The sequence below is a fragment of the Erithacus rubecula genome, assembly GCF_903797595.1.
Source record: "Erithacus rubecula genome assembly, chromosome: 10".
NCBI classification, from domain to species: domain Eukaryota; kingdom Metazoa; phylum Chordata; class Aves; order Passeriformes; family Muscicapidae; genus Erithacus; species Erithacus rubecula.
In genome coordinates this window covers 16,653,502-16,665,153 of record NC_136662.1, presented here as the reverse complement: position 1 = coordinate 16,665,153, position 11,652 = coordinate 16,653,502, and the positions used below count along the sequence as shown (strand labels likewise).

Sequence of the window (11,652 nt, the reverse complement as noted above, 5' to 3'; positions counted from 1 at the left end):
GTATGTGTAACTCGTTCAGTGAATGGTGGCTGGAGCCTGCCCTTTGTTCCCTTCGTTCTGACAGCTTTTTCCACCACTACTGTTAAGATGAAGTTGGTGACCTTGAGTTCTGGGTCATGTTGCTGATGTCAAAATAAGAAGTTTGAAGCTTTTTGAGATGTTAGAGTGGTTTTTTTAGACTATTTGTATAGATGGGTATAGAAACAGCAGTGAAACAAATACAGAGCCTTACAGATAGGTTTGTTTGTGCCACTGTTGTCAAGTTTTCTTTTTTCTATTGTCTCTCACTAGAAATCTGCCAGACTTGCTAGATAACAAGCGAGGCCTAACACATTAGATGTCTTTAACATTCTGTCTGTGCTTTTCTCCCTGTACTATTCTTTAGACTTCTCTCCCCGTGGTGCAGGGTAGCCATATGCAGTAATCTCAGTTTTCCAGCGTGGGAAGTAGAATCTGATATCACTGTGGTCAAAAGGAACCTGGAAAATAAAAATTACTGTCATTTGCTTATACTAAAATTAGTAGTAGTAGTAGTCCCTCCTGGGGAGAGTGATGCATGGTGTTCTGTTGCTGAGAAATGTCCAAATGACAGGAAGAGCAGGGTACCACTGTACTGTTCACTGCTGTGTCATGGTCAAACCTGCCGAATGAGGAAAACGTAACAAATTGAACAACATCATGAGTTCTGACTCTAAAAATTGAACTTGTTTCCCTACACACAAGTTTAGTTGCCTCTACCCTGCCAGACTAATCCTACCAGTAGTTCCTTAATACCATAGAGCCCAGCTGGATGTCTGTCTCTACCCTTGTCATGAGTAACTGGTTTATTTGATGTATAATATGAAAAGTCAATGAAGACTGTCTTATTTTCTTATTTATCTTGGTTTTCTTCATAACAGGCCAAAATTTGCCTTTCCCAAAACACTAATCTGCAGAGTCAGTCATCATTTGTCAGATATGATTGATGTCTCAGCTTGTTAACCATATTTCTTTTCCTTCTGTTTATTTACATTTCCCCAGATAAATCCTCACTGGTGTATCTGCTTTGGGTATACTTACATGATTATTAGTTTTATGGTTCTGCTTGCAATTTGTTTGAAAGATGCTGTTCAGCAGCACATTTCTTTGCACAGTACTTCTGTATGTCACTTCACATTGCTCACTACACCATTTCTCATGGCTGAATGCTTTAATAAACAGCCCTGAGTACACCTGTGGCATTTGGCAGTGTACTGTCACTGTAGATGTTTTGTAGTCAGGTTTCTCAAGGGAATTGTACTGCTTCTCTGTTCACAAGTCTGTGCCAGTGTGAAGAGTCCTCTTAGGTGTAAATTTTAAAAACTTTAAAAACTGTTCTGTGAACAGCTGTGGTCATTCCCTGTAATTCTTGTTTTCCTTGTTTGTCACAAAATGTTTCAAGTGTGGCAGGCTTAACACCTCTGAAGAGCTATAAAGAGCTGAGTCTTTAAGCATCCTACTCACCAAAGGTGTTGTATGCCAGCCAATTTCTTGGCTTTCAGTTTGTGGCATTGAGTATTTCCTTCTTGGCACATCTGCTGCACGGTGAAGAAAATTCAGGAATTCATCTGTTGTTTTAAGAGACACAAATACAAATGAAAGTGTGTTTAAAAATGAGTCACCTGTGGATGTGTGTTAGAATGAGACATCTTAACACTATCCAAGTAATAATAAGAGCACCAAGGGTACAGGCAGCCTCTGTACTTCTGTGAATATTGTCAGAATGCACAGTGACATTTCTACTCAAATATTTCCTGAGAAAGTTTCAAGATTTGCCTGACAATACTGCCCTGGTAATTCTGGTATCCTTATGTACTGTACTGCAGCATCTTACTTTTCCTACACCGTATCGAGTCCAAACCAGTGCTCTATGACAGCTTTTTTCAGTTGCCTGAGACCTGAGTCTTTCCCTGGTTTGGTTTTCTACCCTCCCCAGTCCTTGAATAGAGCAGGCCAACATTATCTGACCATTAAGGTTTTTAGACAAAATTAGCATTTTAGACATAAGGGAACAACTGCCATAAGGGCTCTTGTTACCAATGCTGTAAAGTAAGACTTGACAGTCATTTCAGCAGTTTAACCTGTGTGGTGCTTAGATAGAATCTGCAATGGCAGGCAACATGCACATGTAGAACATGCTTCAGATGTTTTTGTTTTCCCCTGAGAGGTTTAGATTCTCAATGAAAATTTTATAGCATGAATATAAGAAATTTTATATATTTTATAGTTTATACATATTTTAATTAAAAACAAAAATAAGAACATAATTGCATGGATGCAAAGTTGCTGAAAATGGAAAGTAATGGGAAAGGGCCTTAAACTGGAAAAAAAAACTCCTCTACAAACAAAAATCATAAGTGAGTTTAACTTACATGGTCACAGAGGTGTTTCCACATACATACCTTAAAATGATTACAGTTATTAAATCTTATGTGTTAATAATTTTCTTATGTAGTTATCACAAACTTTTCAAAAACTTCTTACCATCTACTGGCACATGTATGTTCTCATGCCAAGACATTGGCTTCCTGGCAATCATGGAAACTGGAAAAAATTAGACAGGTGAACGACTTTAATCACAGCCAGGTATAGAATATGTAGTATTTAACAGCATGTGCACAGAAGAAAATGAGTTAGAAGTACTGGCTAATGGCAAGTTCTAGGAAGGGAAGGGCATTAAGTGTGCTAAAGGCCTTTCAAGAGGATGCTGCCTGTGCTCACCATCAGAGTCCCACCCCACCCAAGGGTTAGCCTGCAGAATGCCAAGTCTCAGGAAATTATTTTCCTTTGTTGTTTTATTGCAAAACCTAGACCTGAAAGAATCTATTCACATCACCTGCCTGTGCTAGCACAGAGTGTGAATTGGCAGGTGGAAGGCAGATCAGGACCTGAAGGAACATGGTAGAGTGTTGTGGCCCGGTATCCCATCTTGACTCTGTATTTACACAGAACTTGTAAGTTCCACATCCTAAATAGTTGCCTCACTTATACGTGGTTACTAAAAGCAAAGAATTGCCCACTATCTGGGCAAGTGGGTCACTGTGCAGGCCGGTTCCTCAGGCAGAAGGAAAGCGCACCAGTTGCCGTTTCCAGCTTTAGCCCTCTCACTGGCCACCGCTGCCGCTGCTTGTCCCTGAGCGCTGCGCGGCTGCCGCCAGCCACCCTCCCCTCACGGCTTGTCTCGCCCCCGGGGCTTTACGCCAATTCCCTGTGGCCACAAGAGCTCACTGGGGTGGTACGGGTTGACGGTGTACTTCGTGAAGAGCAGCTGCCACTGGCGCTCCTTCTTGGCCCGCTCGGCGTGGATGCGGTTCTGCAGCGCGTCCGGCGGGTCTCTCTCGCTGCGCTCCGCGCTCATGGCGGCGCCGGCTCCGCGCGTCCCGCGGCCCTGGCAACGCCCGCCCGCGGCCGCTGATTGGCCCGCCCGGCGCCGCGCCCCGCGCCCCTCCCTTCCCGCCTCCTATTGGCCGCCGAGTTAAAGCCCCGGCGCTGATTGGCGGCGGCGCACGCGGCGCGTTTGAACGGCCGGCGGGGCGATGGAGGCGGCGGAGCTGCGCTGCACGGCGGCCGTGGAGCAACCGCTACCGGGGGGACTCGCCCCGCTCCGCCGCGTGATGCGGGACGCGACCGTGCTGCTGGGCCGCAACGAGCTGCGGCAGCCCGTGCTGCGGGTGGCCGGCGGCAGCGGCGCGGCGGCGACGGTGCTGAGCTTCGTGCTGGCCGGTGACGCCGTGAGGCTCTTCACGCGGTTCGCGGGCGAGGGGCGGGCGGCGGTGCGCGTGGGACCGGACGGCGCCCAGGTGCTGCTGTCCGACTGCCCCCCGGACGCGCTGCGCCGCTTCCTCCGCCTCCTGCGGCTCAAGGTGGCGGCCGGGCCGCGGGACGCGCCGCGCCGCCCGCGCCTGCTGGAGCGGCCGCCGCCGTCCTTCTCGGTCATCAGCCCGCTGCAGGAGCGGGACGTGCTGTGCGGCCCCGGCCGCCGCAGCGCCGGCTCAGAGCGCCCGGAGCGCCCGGCCCAGGTGAGTCCCGGGGCGGGTCGGCGGCCCCGGGAGCGGCCCCGCTCTGACGGCGCGGCCCCGCTGTCCCGCAGGTGCCCCGCGCGGAGAGGGAGAGGCGGCCCCCGGCGAGGCTCTCGGCGGAGCAGGAGGCGGTGCTGGCCGCCGTGCGGAGCGGGAAGAGCATCTTCTTCACCGGCTCTGCAGGTGAGGGACCCCGGCCACTCTCATCGGCTCCCCGCGGAAAGCCCTGGCCATTAACCTGTTGCTCCTCCCTCGAAGGGACTGGGAAGTCGTTCCTGCTGAAGAGGATCGTGGGCTCCCTCCCTCCGAACATCACCTACGCTACAGCCAGCACGGGCGTGGCGGCTTGTCACATCGGTGGCACTACTCTCCACGCCTTTGCAGGTGACCGCCTGTCCGTCAGCGAGGGTCTCTGAGCTCTTACTCCTTCCCAAAGAATCAGGAGCATCCTAAAGCAGCGCTGTTTTTGTCCTGTGCAGGGATCGGCTCTGGGAAGGCACCGCTGGAACAGTGCATTCAGCTGGCAGAGCGGCCAGGGGTGCGCCAGCATTGGCTGGCCTGCCAGCACTTAATTATTGATGAGATCTCAATGGTGGATGGCAAGTTCTTTGACAAGCTGGAGGCAGTGGCAAGGTGAGCGGTTGTCAGGTCAAATTAGCAGAAATTAACTTCCCTAAACTTCCAGTCTGCTTCCTTTCCTTAGTTTTGTGAATAGATACAAGGCAGCTGCTGGTACAGTACTATAAAAAAGTATGAAATCATAGAATCTGGGACAATCTTTACCATGAGACAGGTTTTGATCATGTCTGCTCCTCAGTCACAGCTATGGCTGTTTGAGTTGTTCTCTCTCTGTACTAGGCTAAGTGCTGTCTGTAGAGATGAGTCCAGATTATACAGCTGAGTCCAAAAGGTCACTCTTGGCAGAGAGAAGTAGCTGTAGTATAACAGCCTCTAAAGAACCAAGACTGGTAATGACCTCTGGGGTAGTTAAGCAAAGCAAATTTAATGTCTTGTATTAGCCTTGCTTAATTATTGGAGCTCTTCTGAGGCAGCTGGGGATAAACGTCTTTCACTGCAGGTTGTCTAGATTTGAATATACTGACAGATTAAAAAGCAACTTCTGGGACCTGACTATGTCCAGATTCTGGAGGACATTCAAACTTCTTTTCCACCCCTTTCAGGGCAGTCAGAAAACGGGATGAGCCTTTTGGAGGAATTCAGCTAATTATCTGTGGGGATTTCTTACAGCTACCCCCAGTCTGCAAGGCTAATGAAGAAACCAAGTTCTGCTTCCAGGTACAAAACTGTTCCTAAACTCATTCTCATACTTCCAAGTCTGCCTCTTTCTTAACAAGAGAATGATTTTTCCAGGCAAAAAGCTGGAGAAAATGCATCCACATAAACATGGAGCTGACTGAAGTGCGGAGACAAACTGACAAGACCTTTGTCTCACTCCTCAGTGCAATCCGTTTAGGCAGGTGAGGAAACTCATCTCTCTTTCTAGTCCCTGTTCCCTATTGATGGAGCAGAGGAAAGAGCTGTTTGTCACTTTTCTGTCCTTTGTTAGGAATGTGTAGCTGTGGGCAAAAGCTATAAACACCTTAGTTAATGTAGACAGGTTTCATATATGCCACTCTGGTAAAGAAGGACAGTTCCTAGGGTGCCTCTGCAATTCCTGTGAATTAATTCAAAGGATCCTGAGCTGGCAGTGGCCAGGGCAGGGCTGGGGCACACACTGGCTCTGCTCTCTGACTTCATCAGGTATCTTGCTCTGTCTTCTCTGGAGGCCTGTACCTTGCACAGACTGATCTAGCTGTGTGAAGGTTACTGCTGCTCATACCTTCTCCTGATCACTTTAAAGAAGAATTTCCTTCTCCTGGCTACCAGGTGCACAGAGGAGGTTACCAGACTGCTGATGCAGACGGCTGCTCACAGGTCTGAGCGTGATGGGATCCTGGCTACAAGGCTCTGCACCCATAAAGATGATGTAGAAATAACCAATGAGAGACGCTTGCAACAGCTGCCAGGTGAACTTGGTGGAGGAAACTGCTGGCTTTGGGGCTGTCAGGTGGAACTAGTGTTCTGTCATACACAGCAGCATCAGTTCAAGCTCTGTGTGTTGGAGTTGAAGCATCTAGGAAAAAAATTCACAGGTTTTTTTGTTTAAAAATCTACAATGTCACTACTTGCTTTGTAAGAGGCAGCAAGCTCATTGCTTTCTGTGAGGTAGGGTGGGTAATATATTGCCTCCACACCACTGTTTTTTCTTTCTATAGCATCTTAGGCCATCCTCTACCCAGTTGTGACTTGAATTAAAGGCTGTTTTATTTTTTGGCTCCCTTGCTGGCCCTTGGATTCTTTCTTAGTCTCTTTTGGAGATTTGGTGTTGGTGAAACTACTCAAAATACTGTCTGCTTAGTTCTTATTTACTGCTGACCTTTCATTTCTGTGCCTTTTCGTGCTCTGGACATTATATAGGGAAGAGAGGCAATAGTGAGCTCTCTGCTGTTAGATGTGACTAGGTTTGTGTGAGGATATCTTAGCAGCAGAGCAGAATGGACATTAAAAGAGGAATTGCTATTAGAAATAAATGTAGAATCTCTGTAATGCTGTGTAGAATGTGTTCAACTGTTGTAAGTTCTGTCTTTCCTTAACAGGAAAAGTGCACGTGTTTGAGGCTTTGGACAGTGACCCAGTGCTAGTGAAGTTAATTGATGCTCAGTGTCCTGTGGGTGGTAGAGTTGAGCTAAAGCTTGGAGCTCAGGTAAGTGTGTACATACACGTGTGATAGACCAGATCAAATGGCATAAGAAAAATGCAGGAGTATCAGAGAAATGCATAGAGTAGATTAATATATAGAATGCAAATTCAGTCTAGAATGGCTATACCAGGGCAACAGAAAACTCTATCCCAATCTTTTTATTTTTTCTGCTTAGAATTTTACCCAGACAGAGGATGAGTTCAGGCCCATGTCTTGTGGACAGTGATTGCTTGATTTTGACAGACATGTCCAATCAAATTTAGAAGCTTTCCAGTAGCAGAGAGCACAAGCAGTCCTTGCCTGCAGTCTCAGCTCCAGGTACAGCAGCCCTCCCCACCTGTAAAATATAGCACAGCTTGCCATGTTTGCTGGACTGGGCATCTAGCTCTGAGCTAGGGCTATCAGAGTGGGAGGGATGTAGGATTGTACTTAGTAGTAGAAATACTTGCTTTGAAAACTTTGTTCCTTAGCTGCTCCCAGAATCTGTATGTGCATAGGCTGGTGATGCCTGGCCAAGGGAAAACTGTTCCCTGGATTTGAACTCACAGCTGTGGACAGAAGTAGCTCAAGTAAAGTGTTGAGTGCTGTAAAATGATGTAGTTAGGAATCCTAGGAAAGAAAGGCTGTGTAATAATTCCAATCAAATGGGAGATTGTGCTGTAATAGGCAGGATAGGATGATCTGGCCAAATCAGCCTGATGTGCTTATGCATCCTGGCAAGTTTAGCTGCAGGTAGCTGAACGGGCTATAGGAGCAGTTTAAAGATTTACAATGAATTTTTAAACTTTTTTTTTTTTTTTTTTTTCCTCTGTAGGTGATGTTAGCAAAGAATCTGGATGTGTCTCAAGGGCTGGTGAATGGGGCACGAGGTGTTGTTGTAGGGTTTGAAAGTGAACAGAAGGGTAAGTAAGGTCTTTGATCTTTTGTTGAAGGAAGTGGGGAAAATAACAAAACTGTTGGTGGGTGATGACTTGTTAATTTTGTTTACAGCTTGGTAATAATTTGAGGGAAAACAGAGAGATCTCTGCAAGCTTGGGGCTCTCATGAGCTGTGATGTCATGCACTGCATCAGCTATAGCTATCTGTAGGCCTCTTGTGTTCTGTATTCTGTATGCAAATGTATTCTGTATGCTCATTTGAATTTCTTGTTTGTTCTGTTGAAGCAAGTTTTGATGGATTTTTTGTTTGTTTTTCTCAAAGAATAATGTTCTGCTACCTGCAAAATGTATTTCTTTTTCTGCATCTCAACTGGTGAAATACCTGCCTTTTATTCTCCTGCTTAAGTAGGTGTCAAACATAATTTCAGGACATGCTATTAACTGTCTGTGGATTTAGGTTTGGTTTAGGCAGAAAAAAGATGCTCTTAAGCTGCTGACATCCTGGCTGTCAAGTGTCAGGAATACATCCCTGTTTTTTTCCTGCTCCCATTCCTACAGGGCTGCCTAAGGTGAGGTTTCTCTGTGGGGTCACACAGCTCATAAAAATGGAAAAATGGGTCATCAAAGGACCATCAGGAGTTCATCTGAGTCGTCAGCAATTACCTTTGAAATTGGCATGGGCCATTTCCATTCACAAGAGTCAGGTGGGTGCTCTTGTAGAGGGGTCTATAGACTTTTACACCATTATAAACCTTATTTCCTGGGTGAGCTTGCATTGCTGGTGAAACAGGAGGAACATACCCTTGTTGGGGGGAGGGGAGAGCTCCAGGATGTGTCTAGCTGCAGAGAGATAACATTTCTTTTGCTTGTGAGGCTGCCAGTACTACTGGGGTTTCCTTAAGGGCACTGCCATCTGCAGAGTTGGCACTGGACTATAAAGCAGCTTTATTTACCACTGTGGGCTGATGAGGGCAGTGCTCCCCTGAGAGCATTAGGAGCCCTGAGCTCTGCAGTGTAAATGAGAAAGCTGCTGCAGCCACAGCTGTGCTCTTTGGGCTGGACTTGTCCTTTCATGCTGTGCAATGGGCATTTTTTAAACATAACTTTCAATGTAACAGTGTAATGTTTAAAAGGTTCTTTCCTTTCCAGTAGACTTCATACTTGGTAAGTACTGGTCTTGGAGACCTGTGGATTTGTTCCCATGCTACAGTTTAAACTAGGCCATGCTGTAAATTTTGCTGTACCTGGAACAGCCCATGAGACAGGGCTGGCCAGGCCTTACCCAAATTCTCTCTCAGGTCTGCCAGAGTCTGCTTGAGAATGGTGCCTGCTCCAGTTAGCTACTAGGAGTGAAACCAGCAGGATTTCTTTCCCTGCTGTGTTGATTAGATGGGATTTATGGAGTTTTGCACAACAAGAGCCTCACTGGAGTTAGCTAGTGGATCCTACTATCTGCTGGAGGTTTCCTGGCAGTGGAAAAATGCCTTTGCTTTCCAGTGATTCCTTTTATTCAAATCAAAACCTTTTAGCAAAGATGGTACCTGGGGTAGACTCACATGGCAGGTTAGTGTTGATCCATCACAATGTTTGTTTGCCCTGTAACAGTTCCCTGTGCCTCTGGCAGGGCATGTCTCTGGACTGTGTGGAGATCTCCCTGTCCCGTGGCTTTGAGAGCGGGCAGGCTTACGTGGCGCTCTCCCGAGCCCGCAGCCTGGCGGGGCTCCGCGTGCTGGATTTTGACCCAAAAGCTGTGAGAGCTGATCCTGCTGTGCAGCACTTCTACAGACAGCTGAGGCGACATCAGCTCCCAACCCAGGTAAAGAAAAACCTCCTGCCAGCAAAACATGCCTTGTGCAACCAGCATGAGAGACAGGGGCTCCGAGATGTTTCTTTGTCTTCCTAAGCGGCAGGAGAGATGAAACTGCAGAGAGGGCATGTAGCAGGGCAGCTCTTGGGGACAGCATATCCACTGCAGTGTTGGGCTTGTGGGTGAAAGGATGGGTTGGGATTTTTTGATCCTCCTCTTGCAGTAAGGAATGAAGAAGTGGGCACAAAATAAATTTCTGGTATTCTTATTTTTCTTTCTCCTCAAAGGAATCACTATACACCCATTCAGATGCTGATGAGAAGGAGAACTGGAAATGCAGCTGAGAATGCTCTTCTGGTTTCTGTGAGGTGTCAGCACAGACTGCTGAGATGCAGCTATCTTGTTGTTGTGTATATTTGATAACATAGACAAAGTCATAGGAGATTTTTTAGATCTTTGCTTTATTCAGGTGACTGTGGCTATGTAGAACTGTCCTCACCTCACATTTCTGGAAGGCTTCTGCAGACCCCTTCTGAGCCCCCAGCCTTGTGTCCTAAAAGCAACTCTAGCAAACAAAATGACTGAGCAAGGATGTGCCTGAGGGATGTTTCTACAGTTTTATCTTGTCTGAGGGACCTTCCTACAGTTCTGTCCTGCCTGCTGCTTCTATTTTATTCTCTGCACATACAGACTGAAACCTGTGTGCCTTTCTTCAAGTATACCACTGCTGAGAGATGGAAAGTGTGTGTCCTCTTTCCTTGGATGGATTGTTCACAGGAGCTGCTGACACAAGGGAAAGCAGTGCTGAATATCTGAAATACTTGATTCACCTGCAAGAGCAGAGCTGTTCTTGCTGCCTGACACCAGGAGGCTTTGCCTAACTTCTTCCACAAGCAGAATTGTCAGAGTTGCACACTGCCTGTTATGCTGATACAAACATTTTTTATTAGTCTGTTGCATACAATGAGGTGATTCTTTCTCAACTTTTTGAGATGAGCTGGCACTATTTAAAAATAGGAGAAAGTCCTACATCTTATACCCATAATTATGGAACTATAAGAACTGTGAAGTTTCATTACCCCATGAGCAAGAAGGGAGGTGAGGAGATGGGTGCTGGTGGGACCCCTTCTTGTTTAAATACGAGGCTCCCATTCAGATGGGAGTTTCTCCAGAAAAAAGTATTTTTGAATCAGAAAGTGGAAGTTGAGTGTGCAATAGACTAATGGCTAAGGACATGTGAAGTGAGCTGTAACATCACTTTTTTTTGGCAAAAGCAGAGACAAGCATGACTAATGTCCTGTCTTAATAAAGGAGAAGTTTTGGTCTTTGTATTTTAGCACTTTGCTTAAAGCTAAACTAATTTTAAAAAATGTTTTACATATGGGAATAATATGAAATAACATCCATCTGGAACTTGTCTCTTGCAGGGCAATTCTCTAAAAAAGCCTTTGCTGTGTAAGCAAGTTGAAGGCCATTTCTTGGCAGCTGCTTTCCTTAAAGCCAGGAAAGGATGTTGGCAAGCCAGTGGTTAGCATAACAGAAAACAGACTTTGATAGGATTTAAAAATGTATTTTAAAGTGTATTTTTAGTGGGTTTTTTTTGTTTGTTTTGGGTTTCTTTGTTTGGGTTTTTTTTTTCCTGGGCTTGAGAAGGTAGAGTCTTGGAGGAAGCAATAGTATGAGACAGAAGTGGGACTATTATTCAGAGAGTTCTTAATGTATCAGCTCATTGTTTCTTCAGAGGAGTTTGAAGGGGAGTGGATGGAAGTACCTGGAGGTGGAGCTGGAGCCTATGGAAGGCAAATCCCAAACCCTGTGCTTGGCCATTGGGCTGGTTTCAGTTAGCACTCCTGTGGGTTTTTAAAGGTGGGATGCTGCAATATAACAAGGACTTTGTGTTACATTGGAATTTAAACTGTGGGATCTGAAATGCCCAGAATGTTAAAGTGAATTTCACTGTTGGGGTAGACAGCTGTGAAGAATATGCCAGGCAAGTCCAGTCATTGGCAATGAATTGATTTATTGACTGATTATGCAAGAGTGATGAGATAATGCAGGTTCAAATCCTTTAATACCTTTAAAAAGTTCTTGTACCCCTGTAAGTGCAACATAATTTACAGTGTAAGAGTGGTGATCGTGTACACTGCAAATAAAATTCTAATTGCATGA

At 46.1% G+C, this 11,652-nt stretch overlaps 2 protein-coding genes across 5 annotated transcripts; one reads left to right on the top strand and one right to left on the bottom strand.

Annotated features, from left to right (window-relative positions):
* Positions 1-239: 239 nt before the first annotated feature.
* Positions 240-3,418, bottom strand: CFAP144 (cilia and flagella associated protein 144). The gene is made up of 4 exons (XM_079314136.1): positions 3,247-3,418; positions 2,503-2,562; positions 1,483-1,586; positions 240-479 (listed from the first exon to the last, which is right to left on the bottom strand). The coding sequence occupies exons 1-4, from the start codon at positions 3,374-3,376 to the stop codon at positions 375-377; spliced, it is 399 nt and encodes a 132-aa protein (XP_079170262.1). The 5' UTR covers positions 3,377-3,418; the 3' UTR covers positions 240-374.
* Positions 3,419-3,458: 40 nt separating this feature from the next.
* PIF1 (PIF1 5'-to-3' DNA helicase) lies at positions 3,459-11,652 on the top strand. 4 transcript variants are annotated; one of them, XM_079314129.1, is made up of 12 exons: positions 3,459-4,037; positions 4,109-4,220; positions 4,296-4,421; positions 4,517-4,670; positions 5,219-5,333; positions 5,409-5,515; positions 5,925-6,064; positions 6,695-6,801; positions 7,613-7,700; positions 8,235-8,380; positions 9,301-9,492; positions 9,771-11,652. In XM_079314129.1, the coding sequence occupies exons 1-12, from the start codon at positions 3,555-3,557 to the stop codon at positions 9,825-9,827; spliced, it is 1,827 nt and encodes a 608-aa protein (XP_079170255.1). In that variant the 5' UTR covers positions 3,459-3,554; the 3' UTR covers positions 9,828-11,652. The 4 variants fall into 4 exon arrangements, with proteins under 4 accessions (XP_079170255.1, XP_079170254.1, XP_079170256.1 ...); XM_079314128.1 differs by having other exon boundaries at positions 4,109-4,421; XM_079314130.1 differs by lacking the exon at positions 9,771-11,652 and having other exon boundaries at positions 9,282-9,486.